Here is a 19459-nt window from a genome sequence, read left to right as displayed (position 1 = left end):
GCCGGGTGCAGGAGCGCACTCGGCACATCATTGCAGGTGTAGGTATTAGCGGCTGGTGTGTGCAGACAGTTTTTAAGCACACAGCTAGCACTTCACATGCGCCCCCCCTTCCTCCAGTAAATAGTAGCGCCCAGGGCACCCGCCCACTCGGCCCCCCCCTTGTACCGGCCCTGCTGAAACCAGCAGCTTGCTGAATAACCAAGGTGTGGACGAGAGGCCAAAGGGAAGGACTACAAACTGGTAGCAAAAAATACAACAAAATCCAAAACCCATTTCAAGGATACCGCAGGTAACTCTTATTTGCACCAGAATAGTTGCCATTTAGCAAGTTGGAAACAGAATATACCATACAGTCAATACCATAGACTCCTGTGGTAACAAATGCTTAAAGCCATAGTAAAAAGTAAGCTGGGGGCTTGCAGTACAGTGGGACTGCCCTCTCTGTGTAAAGCAAGATACCTTAGATCAGTGGCTCTCAACTCACTAACAGGCCAGATTTTAAGTATTACCTTGAGGAGATGAAGACTAGAATACTGCAATCACTGAGCAGCAAATGATATCTGTGATGCATTTCAGTTATCTTGCAAACCTGGCCTTTTAGTGGGTCCTGAGGACAAGAGTTGAGAACCACTACCTTAGATTGTAAGTTCCTTGAGGGAAGGGGCTGATGTGAATGTAATTACATACATAAAAGTGCTGTGTGAATTGATGGCACTATGAGGACCTGTAATAATATAGGTTTAAGGTAAAAAGCAAGGCCTCGGGTACAACATATAACAGAACCTACTCACTAAGCAAGTCTTAAGAGACAGGGGAAACAGTGAAGCAATACCAGCAACCCTGAAAAGCACTTCACAGCTTTCACCAGAACGAAGTCTAAAGAACACCCCACACAGAACCTAGTGCACAAAACTCACTTCCAGGCTACAAAAGAAAACAAATGAGGTGCTGCGCTCAGCCACATGGTTATTCCTGCAACATCCAGTGCAGCAAGGTCTTGATGTACTACTACAAAAGCCAGAATGAGGATGACTGCCGCGCAAACCTGTAATCAATTCGTCAAAGCCCCAGCAGTTATAGAATGTAAAGAAGAGCCTTGACTGAAGACAAAAAGTGCAAGTAAAACACAGGTTAGTCTTTAACACAGCAGAGCTGTAGAAAAGACTTGCATCCTTTTTACAATGGAGACCCACAGAGCTAAAAGGATGCGGCGCACACCAAATATTACATCCATCAACAGTTGTGCTGGTAAGTGCCGGGGGTCATCTTGGGCTGGCATACAGCTTTATTTGCCAGTGTCCAATCCACCTGTATGTGCAGGATGACCAAAAAGTTTAAGACATCTGTGCCTCTCATTGGACGAGAAAGAATATATTTCTTTCTACTTTACTCTACTTTCTACCCATATTTACATCACACCATCTTAGAACAAGATAAAATAGTACAGGCGCTTGGATTCAAAGGGTTGTAAACCCTCAAGATTTTTCACCTTAATGCATTCTATGCTATTGATAGCAGCGCAGCCATTGGCTCCCACTGCTGTCAATCACATCCAATGATGCAGGAGACTGGGCCGTGACCTGCTGTCTTTGTCAATAGACGCAGCAATAGGACACGGGTGCCCTGAGGGAGAGCAGCTCTCCGATGGGGCACTCGAGAAGAGGAGCACCGCTGAGGGACCCCCAGAAGAGGAGGATCGGGGCCACTCTGTGCAAAACCAACTGCACATAGGACGCAAGTATGACATGTTTTTTTTTTTTTTTATACAAGACTTTAGATATTCTTTATTGGTCAATGTAAAAACTTCCAAGTGAGACAAATGATTGTTTTATTTACCTTTAATTTCCTTCTAGCGTTAAATTTTCTTAATTGTTCTACAGTTTCTGGCAGGTGTATCTTGTATGCATAGCGATCTCTTTCCTATAATAAAAAGAGAGTTGTGTTAGGGAAAAAAAATGAACACAATTTTTACTGTAGATCTAAATATTTTTTGCATGACAGTTCAAAAGATTTATGCAAAGAAAGAGCTTCACAGGTTACTACACACCATTTTTACTCTAAATAGTAAGGCCCAGTTTATTCCAAGTTGACATTGCTGAACTCTTGAAGCTAGTTGCCTGGTTGTCATGATGGTCTCATGGCTTTAAATGGACCCTTATTCAAATTCAAACCTTTGCAGAAAGTTTGCAGTTAAAAGTAATACGCCTTATTAGCCAATCGTGTATTGAAACCCAAAAACAAAAAAATGTAACATATTGTAGCTTACCGGACCACAAATGTACATACATTTCCTTTTTTTCCCCCCTTTATTTTCACCTGGTGATCTCTTCCCGTTTTAGGGTCACTACATTCACTCTTTCACTGTATGTATTCTGGATCAACTTAGCCACCCTTAGACAGCAGCATGGTCAACCTGTGAAGAGGGCAGTGTTTTTGATGCTCAGATTTAGGACAACTTCACACTGCCCTGGTGCGGTCCAGCTACGCTTTGGTTAAAGCGCAGCCAATTCAGGGGGTTCCATGCGGGTTAGCTGCACCTTCCCATAGACGTCTTTTCAAAAAGGGCACCAAAGATGCAGCATGCAGGAGTTTTGGTGCACCTTCTGAAACTGCACTAACAAAGCAGGACCTCGGAGAAGTGTAAACCACAGCTGCTTTTTAGCAAGAGTAGAGCGAGGCAGTGTGAAGCCACCCCAAGATGGACTTTACATAGGTTACTTACAAGTTTAAGCATATGCCCAGATAACACTTTTTAAGCAGCTACAGCAACAGTTTAGGGCCGAAACAACTAATCAATTAATCGACAACTAATCGATTATGAAATTAATTCGATTACAATTTTCATAATCAATTAATCGGTCAGTAACATAATGGGGTTAAAAAAACTAAAATGAGCCCTTTATAGTACAAAAAAGCAAATCACTACTGTAAATATTACTTTCACTATCCCACAGTAAAAAAAATTAACCCCTTACAGTGGCGATTATTTGCTCTTTTTGTACTTATTTTTGTTTTTTTAACCCCATTATGTTACTAATCATCTCAGGCCTGGGTTCACACCTCTGTTTTTTGGTGCTTTTTGCAGAAAGACACCGCAGTTCATTTACATGTTTTCCTAAGGGACACGTTCACATCCATGATTTTTTTTCAGCTGCTGCGTATTTGGAAAGGGCAAGGACTTTTTAACGCAAAACGGTGCAATTTTTTTTTGGTTCAATATACTTCAATTGAGAAGCTGCAGAAAAGCATGTAATGTGTTTTTGTGGCAATTTGTGTTTTGTAATCTGCCCAACAACAAATTGGCCCAAAAAAATGTAAAAATGCCAATTTATTTTTAGGGCTATTATCCGATTAATCAAAACAATAATCGGCCAACTAATCGATTAAGAAAATAAATCGATAGTTGCAGCCCTAACAACAGTTGTTTCCCCCCGTTTGAGATAAAGGTCCAAAACTAAACAATTTACCCCTTTCGCTGCCAGGCCCTGTGCTCCATTCTGTACATTTAGAAGGCTAGACCATTTTTGCAATTTTTTCCTTTGTTTTTTATTTTTCACTTAGAGCTTTCAGGATTTTTGAAAGACCCCCCAAACCATATATTTTCTGAAAGCACACGATCGGTAGAATAAAAAGAAGGTGCTACTGATTTTTTTAGACCCTGCGTTATTTGCGCAAATGTTTATCAAATATATTTGCAAAAAATACACTAAGACCATTATTAGCACAGCTAATATTACAAAATTCCTACTAAATATAAAAGCTTAACCTCCATTGAGTTAATAAATAAATGTTTGTAAATTTTAAATTGTACCTTTTCGCAAAATAGTGAAAATTGAACAGACGCAAAAGTGTAAATATCGAAATTTCTCAAAAATTCGGAAGGTTTTCATTTTTCCCTTACAGCTTTCAGAATTTGTGAAAGACCCCCAAAACCATATATTTTCTGAAAGCATATGACTTCTAGAATAAAAAGGTGCTACTGTTTTTTTTTATACCCTGCAGTAATTGCTCAAATGTTTATCAAACCAATATATTTCACAAAAAATACACCAAAACTTTTAGCAGATGAAAACCAAATTTTACAAAATTCCTGCTAAATCCCTACTAACTATAAAAGCTTAATCTGTAGGGAGTTAATAAATAACAAAATATTTGTAAATTGCGCCTTTTTTGCAAAATGGTGAAAATCAAACTTTTCCAACATTTTCTCTCAAAATCTAGAGATTTTAATTTTTCACTTACAGCTTTTTGAATTTGAAAAGACCCCTTAAATTAGACATTTTCTAAAAGCAAATGACCTGAAGAATAAAAAAAAAGTGCTATTGATTTTTTGGGCCCCGCAATAATTGTGCAAATGTTCATCATATCTCTATTTTCACCAAAACTACACTAAAATTAATATAGCACGTAAATACAACGCAACTTAAAATTTGCGCTAAATTAGTACTAAAGCATTCGTTCACATGTGGCATACTAAAGTGTATGCCCATGGGGGGCCACAGTTACCCGCACAGGTGTTTAATGCATCCCTGTACAGGCAGTCCCATTTATGTAAATTGGGATGCAACGGCTGCATAGGCATAGCTGCTGTTCCCAATCTGACATATGTGTGGGTGTAGGTGCATTACCCCGAACGCAGACAGTGTGAGCTCAGGGACATACATGCGGACCTACATGGATGTAAAATTGGGAGCAACGGGCTCTGTTCGTGCAGGTGCTACGTCCCTAATGAAATCAATGGGACTCCCTGTAAAAAGTACACTGTGTATGCCCTGTGTGAATAAGGCCTTAGGCCCCCTTCACACAAGCACACCGGTCGGGTCTGCCTGTTTTTTTTTTCAGGCGGACCCAATCGGATCACCCATTGTTCTCTATGGAGAGGCTGATGGTAATGGACATGTGTCCGTTTACACCGGCCTGCATTAGATCCAGTCCACTAAAAACAGACGGATAGGGATTCCACTCCCCATCCATCTAGCAGATCAGATGGTATCCGGTGGAACTGGACAGGCGGTCCGTTTCCATCCGACCAACCCTGCATCAGTGGAGGGGACACAGACCTGTCGTCCGCCTGCTCAGCGCGGATCAGCAGACAGATCCCCTGCTGAGCAGGCGGACCTGCTTGACAGAGTCCGCTCCATGAGATAGGGGTTTTACCAGGAGTGGCCGGTTCATTTGGGGCACTGTAGGGCTCCGGAATCATAATTTTTTTTTTCCAAGCCACATGATTAGAGCCTGAGGCTTTAATTGGCTTAAAAAAGGCTGGGCTCAGGGAGTAGAGCATTGCACCCATTAACCCACCCACGTAAGACAATAGCCAATATTGGTATTGTCTTCTGGCTTCTCCTGGCCTTTTTTTTTTTGTCTTTATTTTTAGCTTTTTTTTTTTGGTACAATATCAGAGGTCTAAACAGAACCCCATAGCTCTTTTTTTGAGACAGAAAAAGGGACTGAAGATAGTCCCTTTTTCTCTGTATCACTTTACTTGAATGAATGAAAAATCTGTATAGAGATTCCATTCATTCAGAAAATTACAGTCTGATACATTGTAACACTTGTGGTGTTACCATAAAGTGACCATAAGCTTATAGGAGAGGGAGAAAGCTACACTGTACTGACTTGGCCACCTGGGAGCACTCCTGTAGGTCCGTACGGCGTTAAAAGCAGACCATTTTAAACATTGCTGTCAGTGTTAAATGGTTTGTCTCAATTCTTGGACACATTTGCTGGATGTCATCAAATATTCACTGCACAACCATGTACCTGACCATAATGAATAAAGAACAGAAGGCTAGCTCTAAATACATGACTCCAACTAAAAGTGCAACAGTGTATGCAACAAAAATGTAATAACAATTTTAAATATTTAAACCAATACACTAAATATCAATCCCCAATGCAGTGCAATAATGCACCTTAAAATAGTGCCTGAACATATAGTGATATAAACTGCAATCTCTTTGCAATTACTTCAATACAAAACTATTATAAAATGTTAAAATATAAAACTAAAACAGTGATTATGTACAGTGATGTGTGATCAATCTTCAATAAATCAAATTCAGCAATCAGTATGTTACACATGCATGGTTTACCTTTAAATAAAATGTTGTCCTTTCCTCACTCTGCAGTTAGTAGAAGCTCTATGTCAGGGGTGTCCAACCCGTGTCTCGCATGTGGACACAGACAAGCCCGGGCTGCCATGTTTGCAATATCACTGGCAGTAACCAGTCTACTATCATTTTAGTGAACAGGCCTAAAAATGTGCCCAAAAACTGCAACAGTACAATGGGATATTTATCATAGTTAAGTTAATGCTAGAATACACCTGTTGCACGAATGTACAATATGAAAAATCATGAGAGAAAATAAATGAAGTCAAAAAGTATTTTCACAGTGATACATAACCATATACCGGTAACTGGTGAGTTCTACATAAGTAAAGTGAGTTCACCAAATGTAATATAGTCCACCTGATCAGAAATCCGGTCCACTATAAATGAGAAAGCTTAAACTTTCCACACAAAAGGGTAGATATGCGCTTACCAGCAAATTTTGACCCTCTGAAAATAGGGGACAAAAGGCGCCTGTGTACAATATATTTCAAAAGGAGTCTCCTTCCATCTCCACACTTCTCCTTTATAGTGGACCTGATTTCTTCTCATGTGGACTACAGTAGATTGCCTATCGTGGGCTCACTTTTCTTCTCATGTAGAACTCCCCAGTTTGTAATAATATTGCAAGTTCCCCTTCCAGAACAATTCCTCCTTTGAGCTTTGATAAACCAAGAGAGACTGGCTGGTGGTTAATCTTTTGGCGTCCTGCTAGCCCTGATGCATTGCGCCGGATTGTTAAGTGTGTACAACCGATTACAGACCTCCTATAGTTTTAGAAGTCTGTATTTAAAGGTGAGCAGTTTAAGAGTCACTAGGTGTATAGAAATACCACGCGTGAAGTTTTACAAACAATGAAAGAGTGTGTAACATAAGTCTGAACACTGTATTTGATTTACTGAAGATTGATCACACATCACTGTACATAAATCGGTGTTTTAACTTTTTATTTAACACAATTTAGACTACGTTTGTACTGAAGCAATAGCAAGAAGATTGCAGTTTATATCACTGTATGGAGTGTATTATTGCACTACACCAGGGATTAATGTTGTTTGTATTAGTTTATTTATATTTTTTACAAGTATTTTGGAAGTGGAAAACTCTTTTCCACTTCTCAACATTAGATTCCCCTAATGGGTTATTATAAATGGTTTGCAGGTGTGGATCAATTATAGAAATAAAGTAGCTTTTTGATTGCAGGAGATTATTGAGAAAAGTGGTGGAGAAAATGGCAGTGGGACCCTTTAATTAGCATTTCCAAAGTTAGGGGGTAAAACATATCTTTGAAATTCTTTGGGCCGTGCGAGTGCTATACTGACAAGGCACTCCGTTGGAACCAGTGGAAACCCTTGTTTTCTAAAAATTAATAAGTCGAACTATAGGCAAAACTTTTTTCCCCCCCATTTTGGATAGAAAAAAAGGAGGGTTATAACCCTTGCCAGTTTATGTTTTTGCCATTTATGTCACATTGAGATTACCCTTCACTTCCTGTCACATAGCCAAACAGAAAAGTGGGATGAAATCCTTTGGGGTCCCCCAGGTCACAAGAAATGGTGTCCCTATTGGAAGATTTCCCCTTTATTACTTTTCTGGGGACAATACACAATTTGGTATTTTCTTTTACGTTCACTTTCAATGATAATGGTAAACAGGACAAAAAAAAAAGAAAGAAGAGGGTAACGCTCTCTAATGGGGCACAGAAAGTAATAAAAACTGTTAAGCATTCAAATTCATCTTCTCCCTGTTAAAAAATAAAAACCTTTTTAAGTTTATTGTGACAACCAAAATGAGTATCTAAAAAGTCCTTTTTGGCCAAAATGTTGTTTATGGGATGTTGGTACATCTGCAAGGGGGGACGGTTATCCATTTGACTGTATTGTACTGTAGTCCTAGAATTGTTCTTTGATTTGAAGCTGGTCATGTCATAGGAATTTTTTTTAACCACTTAAGCCCCGGACCAATACGCTGTCTAAAGACCCAAGGTGTTTTTACAATTTGTCACTGCGCTGCTTTAACTGGTAATTGCGCGGTCATGCAATGTTGTACCGAAACGAAATTTGCGTCCTTTTCTTCCCACAAATAGAGCTTTCTTTTGATGGTATTTGATTGCCTATGCGATTTTTATTTTTTGCGATATAAACGGAAAAAGACCGAAAATTTTGAAAACAAAAGATTTTTCTTATAACAAAAAGTAAAAAATATCGAATAAACTAAATTTTAGTCAAACATTTAGGCCAAAATGTATTCAGCCACATGTCTTTTGTAAAAAAAATCGCAATAAGCGTATATTTATTGGTTTTCGCAAAAATTATAGCGTCTACAAACTAGGGTACATTTTCTGGAATTTACACAACTTTTATTTTATGACTGCCTATCTCATTTCTTGAGGTGCTAAAATGGCAAGGCAGTACAAAACCCCCCCCAAATGACCCCATTTTGGAAAGTAGACACCCCAGGGAAACTGCTGAGAGGCATGTTGAGTCCATTGAATATTTTTTTTTTTTGTCCCAAGTGATTGAATAATGACAAAAAAATAAAAATAAAAAAAAAATTACAAAAAGTTGTCACTAAATGATATATTGCTCACACATGCCATGGTTATATGTGGAATTGCACCCCAAAATACATTCTGCTGCTTCTTCTGAGTACGGGGATACCACATGTGTGGGACTTTTTGGGAGCCTAGCCACGTACGGGACCCCGAAAACCAAGCACCGCCTTCAGCATTTCTAAGGGCGCAAATTTTTGATTTCACTCCTCACTACCTATCACAGTTTCGAAGGCCATAAAATGCCAAAATAGCACAAAACCCCCCCAAATGACCCCATTTTGGAAAGTAGACACCCAAAGCTATTTGCTGAGAGGCATGTCGAGTCCATGGAATATTTTATATTTTGACACAAGTTGCGGGAATATGACAAACTGATTTTTTTTTGCACAAAGTTGTCACTAAATTATATATTTCTCACACATGCCATGGTTATATGTGGAATTGCACCCCAAAATACATTCTGCTGCTTCTCCTGAGTACGGGGATACCACATGTGTGGGACTTTTTGGGAGCCTAGCCGCGTACGGGACCCCGAAAACCAATCACCACCTTCAAGATTTCTAAGGGCATAAATTTTTGATTTCACTCCTCACTACCTATCATAGTTTTGAAGGCCATACAATGCCAAGATGGCACACAACCCCCCCAAATGACCCCATTTTGGAAAGAAGACACCCCAAGCTATTTGCTGAGAGGCATGTTGAGTCCATGGAATATTTAATTTTTTTTGCCCCAAGTGATTGAATATTGACCAAATAAATAAATAAAAAATAAATTACAAAACGTTGTCACTAAATGATATATTTCTCACACATGCCATGGTTATATGTGGTATTGCACCCCAAAATACATTCTGCTGCTTCTCCTGAGTACGGGGATACCACATGTGTGGGACTTTTTGGGAGCTTAGCCGCGTACGGGACCCCGAAAACCAATCACCACCTTCAAGATTTCTAAGGACATACATTTTTGATTTCACTCACACAAATCTTGAAGGCGGTGATTGGTTTTCGGGGTCCCGTACTTGGCTAGGCTCCCAAAAAGTCCCACACATGTGGTATCTCCGTACTCAGGAGAAGCAGCAGAATGTATTTTGGGGTGCAATTCCACATATAACCATGGCATGTGTGAGAAATATATCATTTAGTGACAACGTTTTGTAATTTTTTTTTTTTTGGTCAATATTCAATCACTTGGGGCAAAAAAATTTAATATTCCATGGACTTAACATGCCTCTCAGCAAATAGCTTGGGGTGTCTTCTTTACAAAATGGGGTCATTTGGGGGGGTTGTGTGCCATCTTGGCATTTTATGGCCTTCAAAACTATGATAGGTAGTGAGGAGTGAAATCAAAAATGTATGCCCTTAGAAATCTTGAAGATGGTGATTGGTTTTCGGGGCCCCGTACGTGGCTAGGCTCCCAAAAAGTCCCACACATGTGGTATCCCCGTACTCAGGAGAAGCAGCAGAATGTATTTTGGGGTGCAATTCCACATATAACCATGGCATGTGTGAGAAATATATCATTTAGTGACAACTTTGTGCAAAAAAAAATCAGTTTATCATATTCCCGCAACTTGTGTCAAAATATAAAATATTCCATGGACTCGACATCCCTCTCAGAAAATAGCTTGGGGTGTCTACTTTCCAAAATGGGGTCATTTGGGGGTTTTTTGTGCTATTTTGGCATTTTATGGCCTTCGAAACTGTGATAGGTAGTGAGGAGTGAAATCAAAAATTTACACCCTTAGAAAGCCTGAAGGCGGTGATTGTTTTTTGGGGTCCCGTATGCGGCTAGGCTCCCAAAAAGTCTCACACATGTGGTAGCCCCGTACTCAGGAGAAGCAGCAGAATGTATTTTGGGGTGTAATTCCACATATGGGGGGAGTATGTTTTGCGCGTGGGTGTAAGCGTTACTGGCACTAACTAGCTACCTAGCGGCACCAGCGACACTAATACAGCGATCAGAAAAATGATCGCTTAGTGATGCTGGCAATAGGGGGGTGAAAGGGTTAACTCTAGGGGCAATCAGGGGTTAAAACCTTTATTAGAAAATGTATGGGGGGTACCTAACGCTATAAAAACCTAGCGGGCGAACCTCAAAAAATAACTAGCTACCTAGCGGCACTAATACAGCGATCAGAAAAATGATTGCTTAGTGACGCTGGTAATAGGGGGTAAAAGGGTTAACTCTAGGGGCAATCAGGGGTTAAAACCTTTATTAGAAAATGTATGGGGGTACCTAACGCTATAAAAACCTGGCGGGCGAACCTCAAAAAATAACTAGCTACCTAGCGGCACCAGCGACACTAATACAGCGATCAGAAAAAAACGATCGCTTAGTGACGCTGGCAATAGGGGGTGAAAGGGTTAACTCTAGGGGCAATCAGGGGTTAAAAACCTTTATTAGAAAATGTATGGGGGTACCTAACGCTATAAAAACCTGGCGGGCGAACCTCAAAAAATAACTAGCTACCTAGCGGCACCAGCGACACCAATACAGCGATCAGAAAAACGATCGCTTAGTGACGCTGGCAGTAGGGGGTGAAAGAGTTAACTCTAGGGGCAATCAGGGGTTAAAACCTTTATTAGAAAATGTATGGGGGTACCTAACGCTATAAAAACCTGGCGGGCGAACCTCAAAAAATAACTAGCTACCTAGCGGCACCAGCGGCACTAATACAGCGATCAGAAAAACGATCGCTTAGTGACGCTGGCAATAGGGGGGTGAAAGGGTTAACTCTAGGGGCAATCAGGGGTTAAAACCTTTATTAGAAAATGTATGGGGGTACCTAACGCTATAAAAACCTGGCGGGCGAACCTCAAAAAATAACTAGCTACCTAGCGGCATGAGCGACACTAATACAGCGATCAGAAAAACGATCGCTTAGTGACGCTGGTGAAAGGGTTAACTAGGGGGTGATCAAGGGGTTAAAAGTGTTAGGTCCAGTGTAGCCCCCCCCCCCCCCCCCCCCAATAAAGGTTTTAACCTCTTGATCACCCCCTAGTTAACCCTTTTACCCCCCTTTTGCCAGCGTCACTAAGCGATCGTTTTTCTGATCGCTGTATTAGTGTCGCTCGTGCCACTAGGTAGCTAGTTTTTTTTTTTGAGGTTCGCCGCCATGTTTTTATAGCGTTAGGTACCCCCATAAATTTTCTAACGCTATAAAAACATGGCGGCGAACCTCAAAAAAAAACTAGCTACCTAGTGGCACGAGCGACACTAATACAGCGATCAGAAAAACAATCGCTTAGTGACGCTGGAAAAAGGGGGGTGAAAGGGTTAACTAGGGGGTGATCAAGGGGTTAAAACCTTTATTGGGGGGGGGGGGGGGCTATCCTGGACCTAACACTAACTGCCTGACACTAACTGCCTGTCACACTGAAACTAAATGCAGTGATCAGTAAATGATCACTGCAATTTAGTGACGGTGTGACGGGGGGGCAATCGGGGGGTGACCGGGGGGGGGATCGTAAGCCTATGTGTACAGGTGTCAGTGTAGTGCTTGTGTACTCACTGTGTGATGTCTCCGCTCCTCCGCCGGACGAAAATACCGGCGGGAGGAGCGGTGACATCACTTCCTCCTCTGCCTGTGTTTACAATGCAGGCAGAGGAGGGCGGGGGAGGAAGCTGATTGGCTGGGGAGCGATCCGGAGGGGGCGGACAAAAACGAACTGCCGCCCCCGCATCCCGGATCGCTCCTGAAGATTACCGACCCGCGCCATGTACCGGGGGGGGTCCCGATCGGACCCCCCACCGCCGTCAAGCAGAGGACGTACAGGTACGTACATGTGCCTGTCCGTGCCATTCTGCTGACGTATATGTACATGAGCAGGTCGGCAAGTGGTTAAGCTGTAGTTTTCAAAAGACTTCCTCCAAGTCAGCACATAGCTTGATTTTTCTGGCAGAATTTATGTCCTTTTGAAATTACAGCCATTTATGTTTAAGTAGACTTGTATGAGGAGGGGTTGGAAACACAGTTTGGCTTTGTGTGTGCCTGAGTCTTTGAAGCTTTTTCTTTGTTTAGTTAGAAGTCTCTAATCGTCTGTAAATAGATTGTAGTTTATCTTCCAGGTCAGTTGTGACATTCTCCAGCAGTCCAACTTTCAGGTGGTCATACACACTTTAGAATTCAACCGATTTATGTGAACCAGCCAAAAGCCTTAACCCTGCTAGCAACACCTGGCACAACAACTTTTAATTGAAAAACCTAACGAGCCGGGCAGAAAATTGTTGGCCGAATAGTGACTGCAGCCAAACAGCTGCCGTTATTGTAGGATATTTTGACAGCATTGTGGTTAGACGTTGCTTTCTGCATGTGAAGAAGAGGATGTCACCGCCTGGTTAATTCCAGAAAAGTGAGGCACACATCATAGCAGTAGTATTGTACCATGTTAGCGATCAATTAATGCTGAAAGTTTGGAGTTTAGGTGATACTTAAACTGGAAAATACCCTGTGCAAATTTCAGCCTGTTGATGAACCAACCAAAATTCACCCAAGTAGGTGGCCCTCTCGGCCGCCTCCTGACTGACATCCCTGTATTGAAAAGTTACAGGAGTCGGGTGAAAATCTTCAGATGCTGACACTGGGGTTTTGATAGCTAGAAAAATGAATATCTCAAAGAAATGGGATTTTAAGGGCAATGAAAATAATATACAATATATTATTTTCATTGCCCTTAAAATCCCATTTCTTTGAGGTATTCATTTTTCTATATACTCGGGATGGTGGCAATGCTCATGTCAGTTTGTTGGGAGTAAACCTTTTTCAGGGGTTTTGATAGCTGGTGGAGCATGCTGGTAAAATGCACTAGCGGAAACAGGGGATTCATCTATATTCAGCCAGTGGACTGAATGGACAAAAAAATAAAATCAATCTATATGTGTATTGCCAGCTTTAAGCACTGAAAAGAGCAGGCTGGAAAGTTTATCGACAAGACAAATCTCTAACTGAGAATGTGTTTTTTTGTTTGGGAAAGTCTATTCACTTTAATAACGAAAGTTAAACGCAACAAGGTTTTAAATACTTTAAAATTACATTCATCATATCATTGAATTTATGCATTACTAGATTTTTGAACATTGGTATGTGCGATTGGTGTGTTGGTGAGCATTAGCGGGTCATTGGGCCAATTGCCTAGAAGATAAGATATTAAGGCAAACGTGTCCCCTTTTTAAAATGTCCATATACCTTTAATCAAAGGCTTAAAGTAAAACCAACAGGCAGAGTCCAGTTCAGAGTCTAGAAATTCTGGGAAGCTCCCAGTGCTGTAATGCAGTGAGTGTTCAGAAAAAGGGTGTGCGTTGAAGCAATGCCATGGACTCTGGACCTTAAAAGTGCTCTATGGCTAATTTACCAGTACATGATGGTCTGGAAAGCATCACAATGCAGAAACTAGTGCCCAAAACTCACATTCCAAGCTAGCTCCACATTTGAAGTCCAGTGGGATTTAGGTATAGCACTTCCAAATCAAGCTCAGGCAATATGAATCTGGATGCAGCGAATCTTGACTGCATTTAATGGAAGACGAATCCAAAGGAAAAAAATAAAACTGAAGAAAAAAGGCTAGCAATTGTTGTAATATTAATGTATATGTGTAGGTATGTATGGCACAATATATTGTATTACATTACCATATTGACCAGGAATTCAGTTGAACTGTCCAAGCCAGCTGAATTCTAACATATCAAAAGTACAGAAGACCCTTAGATGTGTTAATCTCATGCAAGACTACCTAGGTGTGTGTGAGGTATGGCCCGTTGACCTCAAAGGTTATATTGTTTACATACGTTAGGAAGTATTTATTGATGGTAATTAGACTTGAGGAGGTATTCATTCATGAGAAACATTTGGTTGGGGTCATTATCTGTCACTCTGAAAGACAGGATGTAGATCAAAGACGGCCAATCAAATTGCTCAGCTATTCAGTGGATAGGGAATATAATTCTGGAGATCAATCTTGTTACTAAGAATATTCTCTGTGTATTCTCTGGGTATGGCACAGGTCTAGAGATGATCTAGTCAGATGGGACTTTGAATTACTCTGTTGAATTTGTATCATCTGTGGAATTTGGACTTTATTCTGTATTGGAAGTCAAATAAATGCACTCTCTGGAGAGCCTGGTGTGTTGCTGCGGAAGAACATAACTTTTAGTCATCATACTAATACCTAAATATCAATTATCTACTGGACACTATACATTTATATCACTACATGTATTGGACATGACTTCACTACAGCAATGACTGCTTGGAGTTTTTCCAGCAGAGCTGAGATAAGAGGTCCATCCACCTAACAAAACAGCAGCGGATGCAGAGTGAAATGCATTGGGGTGTGTGGCCTGGATGGAGCTCAGGCCAAGGTTCTTTTCACTTTGCACACACAGTTTAGTTGTGATGTGCAGCTTATGGGTCTCCTCTCTCTTTGCTGTATTCACACCTTTTCATTCTGGTACATTGTGTTAATGCATGTTATGTCACATGTTAAGATGCATTATGTTAAGGCCACTCATTTAAAAGAAAGAAAAGAAAAGGAAAAAGCACCATTTCTGCCAACGCAGCACACCACAACAGCACATTACTATGTGTTTAGGTGCACTGCAATGAATGTGCACTAAAAGGGTGTTGGGTTAGTGCATTGGGGTGTCACTGAAAACACATGGCAATGAAAAGAGTGGTAACATGTTTGTTCCCTCAAAACACTACAATGGAGAGGTGTGAATTAGCCCTAAACTTGACAGAAGCAGAAGAAAATTTTCAGGAAAATAAAGGGAAGCATGTTGTAGTGTCTGCTTTATACTTCATTAAAATGAATCTGTGCCTGACCTGGGACAAGTATGCAGAACAGAAGTTCTGACTTGTATCTGACTTCAAGTATATAATAACTGTTATGGCATATTAGTAATGCAAAAAGCATTGGTGTCTGGTATAGTCAGTCAAGTAGAATTATCATAGACCACTCAGCAAGAGGCAGAATCCATATATTTAATGAACAGAACATAAATTATTCAAAGTGAACCTGAGTGCCTGGCAAACTGCATTTGCAAAGCTCCGATATGATGCTGAGACTCCATTATTGAAAGAGTTAAATCCATGAATGAAGTGGGTGGGTTATAGACAGTTAGACTAGGGAGGAATTGACTTGATGATGCTGGATTTCCTACAGCTAGGAAATGAGACAGACTCTATCTTACTTGCTGAAGCTTCTAATGCACACTGAGAAAAATCACATTGTGCAGAGAAACCAGACTACTTATTTATAGTACCGGACAGTAGCCTGTACAACTGTGCAAGAATTAAAGTAGAGGTGGAGTTCAGGATTAATGCAGGTTAGGTCTACAATGAGTAGAATACATAAAGAGATTTAATAACTCAGTGGGTCATACATTCACAAGGGCGCTGATATGACCTCTTTGATATACACTTCAACTGTTATACAGCTATACTGCGTTCTTTAACAATCAGACCTCCATCACTTTCGGCATTTGCAAAGCACTTCACAAACTGATTCTTTAAATTTAGCTTTTCCACATCTGTTATGCTTACAGTTTCCTACAGAAATTTATTACTTTATTTACAAAAAAAGCCAACCCAAAAATGCCCTTAGCGCTTGTGAAGAAATCAAATTCCATGTGTTGGTCATAAGTGAACTCTAGAGAGCGTTGCTCATCATCTGCTACTACACATAGTAATAGTGTCATGCTCTTACCTTCAGCCATGGGTGATTGAGTGCCTCGTAGACTGTTATTCTTTCAGCAGGGTCCAGCATGAGCATGCGGCGCACCAGGTCTTTGGCACTTTCAGATATATGGCTCCATTGTCTTGGATTCATCTAAATGATTGGAAATAACAGAACCTGCTTTAGGCCAAATCAAATTAAAGTAAACCCTTCACACCCAAAGTCAATTTTAAATGTACCACAGTATGATGCACTGTGCCTAGTTTATCTAATTAAATTACTTCATCTTTGACAGCAAGCAGCTGACACTTAACATAAGGCTCCATTCACACTGTACATTGTAACGCCGCGTACGCGTCTTTTTTCCGCGATTAGTTAACTTTTTTTTTTTCACAAAGAATTTACATTGATGTCTATGGCCGAAAGGCCAATGCCGCCTGAAAAAAAAGGGTCCGGGACTTGTTTTCAGGCGGCAGGCGTACGGCGTCTATGAGATGTGAACCATCTCATAGACATCAATGGAAATTCTCCCCTCCAGCGGCACGGGCGTCGTGCTTCAGGCATTTTGTCGCCTAGGTGTGAATGAGGGCTAACTCTCAAAGTGGTTTCTGATTAGATCCAACAGTGATCAGATGCATGCTGGAGGATTCATTGTTATAAAAGTATTTAGCCTGCAGATAAACACCATCTATGGTACAATCTATTTAATAGTGTAACTGTCACATACAGCTGCATTATTAAATAATAATAATAATAATAAAAAAAAACAGCAGGGAAATTATTAAAATAAGGTACCAAATAAAAGCCTCTTAAGTCCATAAACAAAAGTTATAAAACATATTCAAATGACTAAATTAAGTGTTAACCGACAGCATTTTTTTTCTTCTCTCTTTTTAAATCCCTGTTCTGTCAGGGGAGAGGAGACACATTGTTTGTTTCTACTAAGTAGGAACAGCGATATGTCTCCTCCCCCAGTGAGTCACATCCCCATACAGTTAGAACACACATTTAACCCCTTGATCGACCCCTAGTGTAAACCCATTCCTTACCAGTGACATTTACACAGTAATCAGTGCATTTTTATAGCACCGATTGCTGTATAAATGTCCATGGACCCAAAAATGTGTCAAAAGTGTCTGATTTGGCCGCCGCAATGTCGCAGTACCATTAAAAATCGTAGATCACAAAAAAAAAAAAATGCCATAAATCTTTCCCCATAGTTTGTAGATGCTATAACTTTTGCACACACTTATTGGGATTTTTTTTTTTTTTTTTTTACCAAAAATATGTAGAAGAATATATATTGCCTAAACTGATCAAATTTGATATATATTTTTTTTTAAATTGGAGATATTTATTATAGCAAAATGTAAAAAAATATGTTTTTTCCAAAATGTATGCACTTTTAATGTTCATAGCGCAAAAAAAAAACTATCGTAGAGGTGATCAAATACCACCAAAAGAAAACCATTTGTGGGAAAAAAGGATGCAAATTTTGTTTGGGTACAGCATTGCATGACCGTGCAATTGTCAGTTAAAGCGACGCAGTGCCAACAAATTGTAAAAAGTGCTCTGGTCAGGAAGGAGGTAAAATCTACCGGGGCTGAAGTGGTTATAGTGGAGGTTCCACCTGAAAAAAAAAAATTCCACCAAAAATCTAAAAAAATAAATAAAATAAATGTTTTTACTTACCCTAAATAGCTGTTGCTATGCGGAAGTGCCGAATCTGCCTCTTCATCCTCCGCGGTGGATTCTCTTCCTCCTCCTATACTCTGTGTCTTCTTGTGAATGGGGCGCGCTGCATTCTGGGAACTGTATGTGTCCCAGAAAGCAGCCGACCCATTCACAAAGCGCCGCGCTGCTCGCGCATGAGCAGTAGGAAACGGGCAGCGAAGCCGCAAGACTTCACTGCCTGTTTCCCTTACTGTGGATGGCGGCGCCTGGAGCTGGCAGGATCGAGGATCGGTCTCGGCGGGGGCCGACATCGCTGGCGGCTAGGACAGGTAAATGTTTACATCCCACCCAGTGCAAAATCTATATATTTAGGCTCGATTCACACCAATGTGATGCGATTTTGACTTGATTTGCAGTGCAATTATGTGACTTTGGTATGAATATTCCATGGAGCCAAATTGGACTGTAAATCACACCATAGTGACAGAGGACCCTTTCTCAAAGTCGCATTGCAGCTGTGCTGCACTGATGTGAACAAGCATCATTGGAAGTAATGGTATCTCCATTGTCATGCAAATCAGTGTGACCCAAGTCATATCTAAAATCGCATCAGTGTGAATCAAGCCTTAGAGATGTGTCACTTGCACACCCTATCCCCACTGGGTTGAATGAAGCTATAAGTCTTGATATATAAACTATTCAACCCTATGGAGACACAGTGCACAGGCAAAGTCATCGGTGAACATAAGCAGCCTGGGGGAGGAGCTAAAGATTACTTTAGCTCAGGTGGCGATTTAGCAAAAGTTAATTGAAACATGCAGCTGTCCTAAAAATAAGCATAAATATCTCCTAAATTGGTGCACGTTTGCAGAGAATTACTGTACCTACATGTAAGCCTTATTATTATAGGCTTACCCGTGAGTATAAATAATAAGCAGATTTTACTAAGGCTTTAATAGTCATATGTAAAACTACGGAGATGTCAGCTTTAGCGGTACCTCCTGGAACATTATAAAACTGATATCACATTTTGCTACATGAAAAATAGAATATTGTAAAGATGTTAACTTTACGGTAACCTTCTGACACAGTACACAATCCACCTGTACCCTGGGCCTAATCAATAAGTCTCGAGTCTTCATGGGAGTACAAGTTAGTGACGACTACAAATATTTATTAACATTTTGTTCAGCAGATGATTACTTTCTGCATTAGTAAGTGAAATCCAGTGTTGATTGCACAATAATCGGACCCACATCTGCTTCCTCTTCATATGACTTGCTTCCTACTGATGTCAGCAGCAGACAGGTCACAAATAACCCCTGCCCTTATACTGGTGGTCACCATTTCCACAATTCAAAGTTCTCAGACTGGTAAATCTTTGGATCTACATAATAAAAAGGACCTCATGGATGTCAACGTATCAACATTGCTAGTGC

At 40.5% G+C, this 19459-nt stretch overlaps 1 protein-coding gene across 15 annotated transcripts in view; it reads right to left on the bottom strand.

Annotated features, from left to right (window-relative positions):
- The window catches only part of CASK (calcium/calmodulin dependent serine protein kinase), a 407679-nt gene that overhangs the window by 191383 nt on the left and 196837 nt on the right, over positions 1–19459 (bottom strand). For all 15 annotated transcript variants that reach the window (XM_040338072.1, XM_040338077.1, XM_040338074.1 and 12 more), the window contains exons 8-9: positions 16377–16499; positions 1837–1920 (exon numbers count right to left, since the gene is read on the bottom strand). In XM_040338072.1, the coding sequence (XP_040194006.1) occupies positions 1837–1920; positions 16377–16499 (207 nt within the window). The remainder of the gene's footprint in view (positions 1–1836; positions 1921–16376; positions 16500–19459) is intronic.

This window comes from Rana temporaria, chromosome 2 (assembly GCF_905171775.1).
Source record: "Rana temporaria chromosome 2, aRanTem1.1, whole genome shotgun sequence".
Classification (NCBI taxonomy): Eukaryota; Metazoa; Chordata; class Amphibia; order Anura; family Ranidae; genus Rana; species Rana temporaria.
The sequence above is the reverse complement of the archived record's forward strand: the minus strand, read 5'-3'. Positions and strand labels throughout refer to the sequence as shown.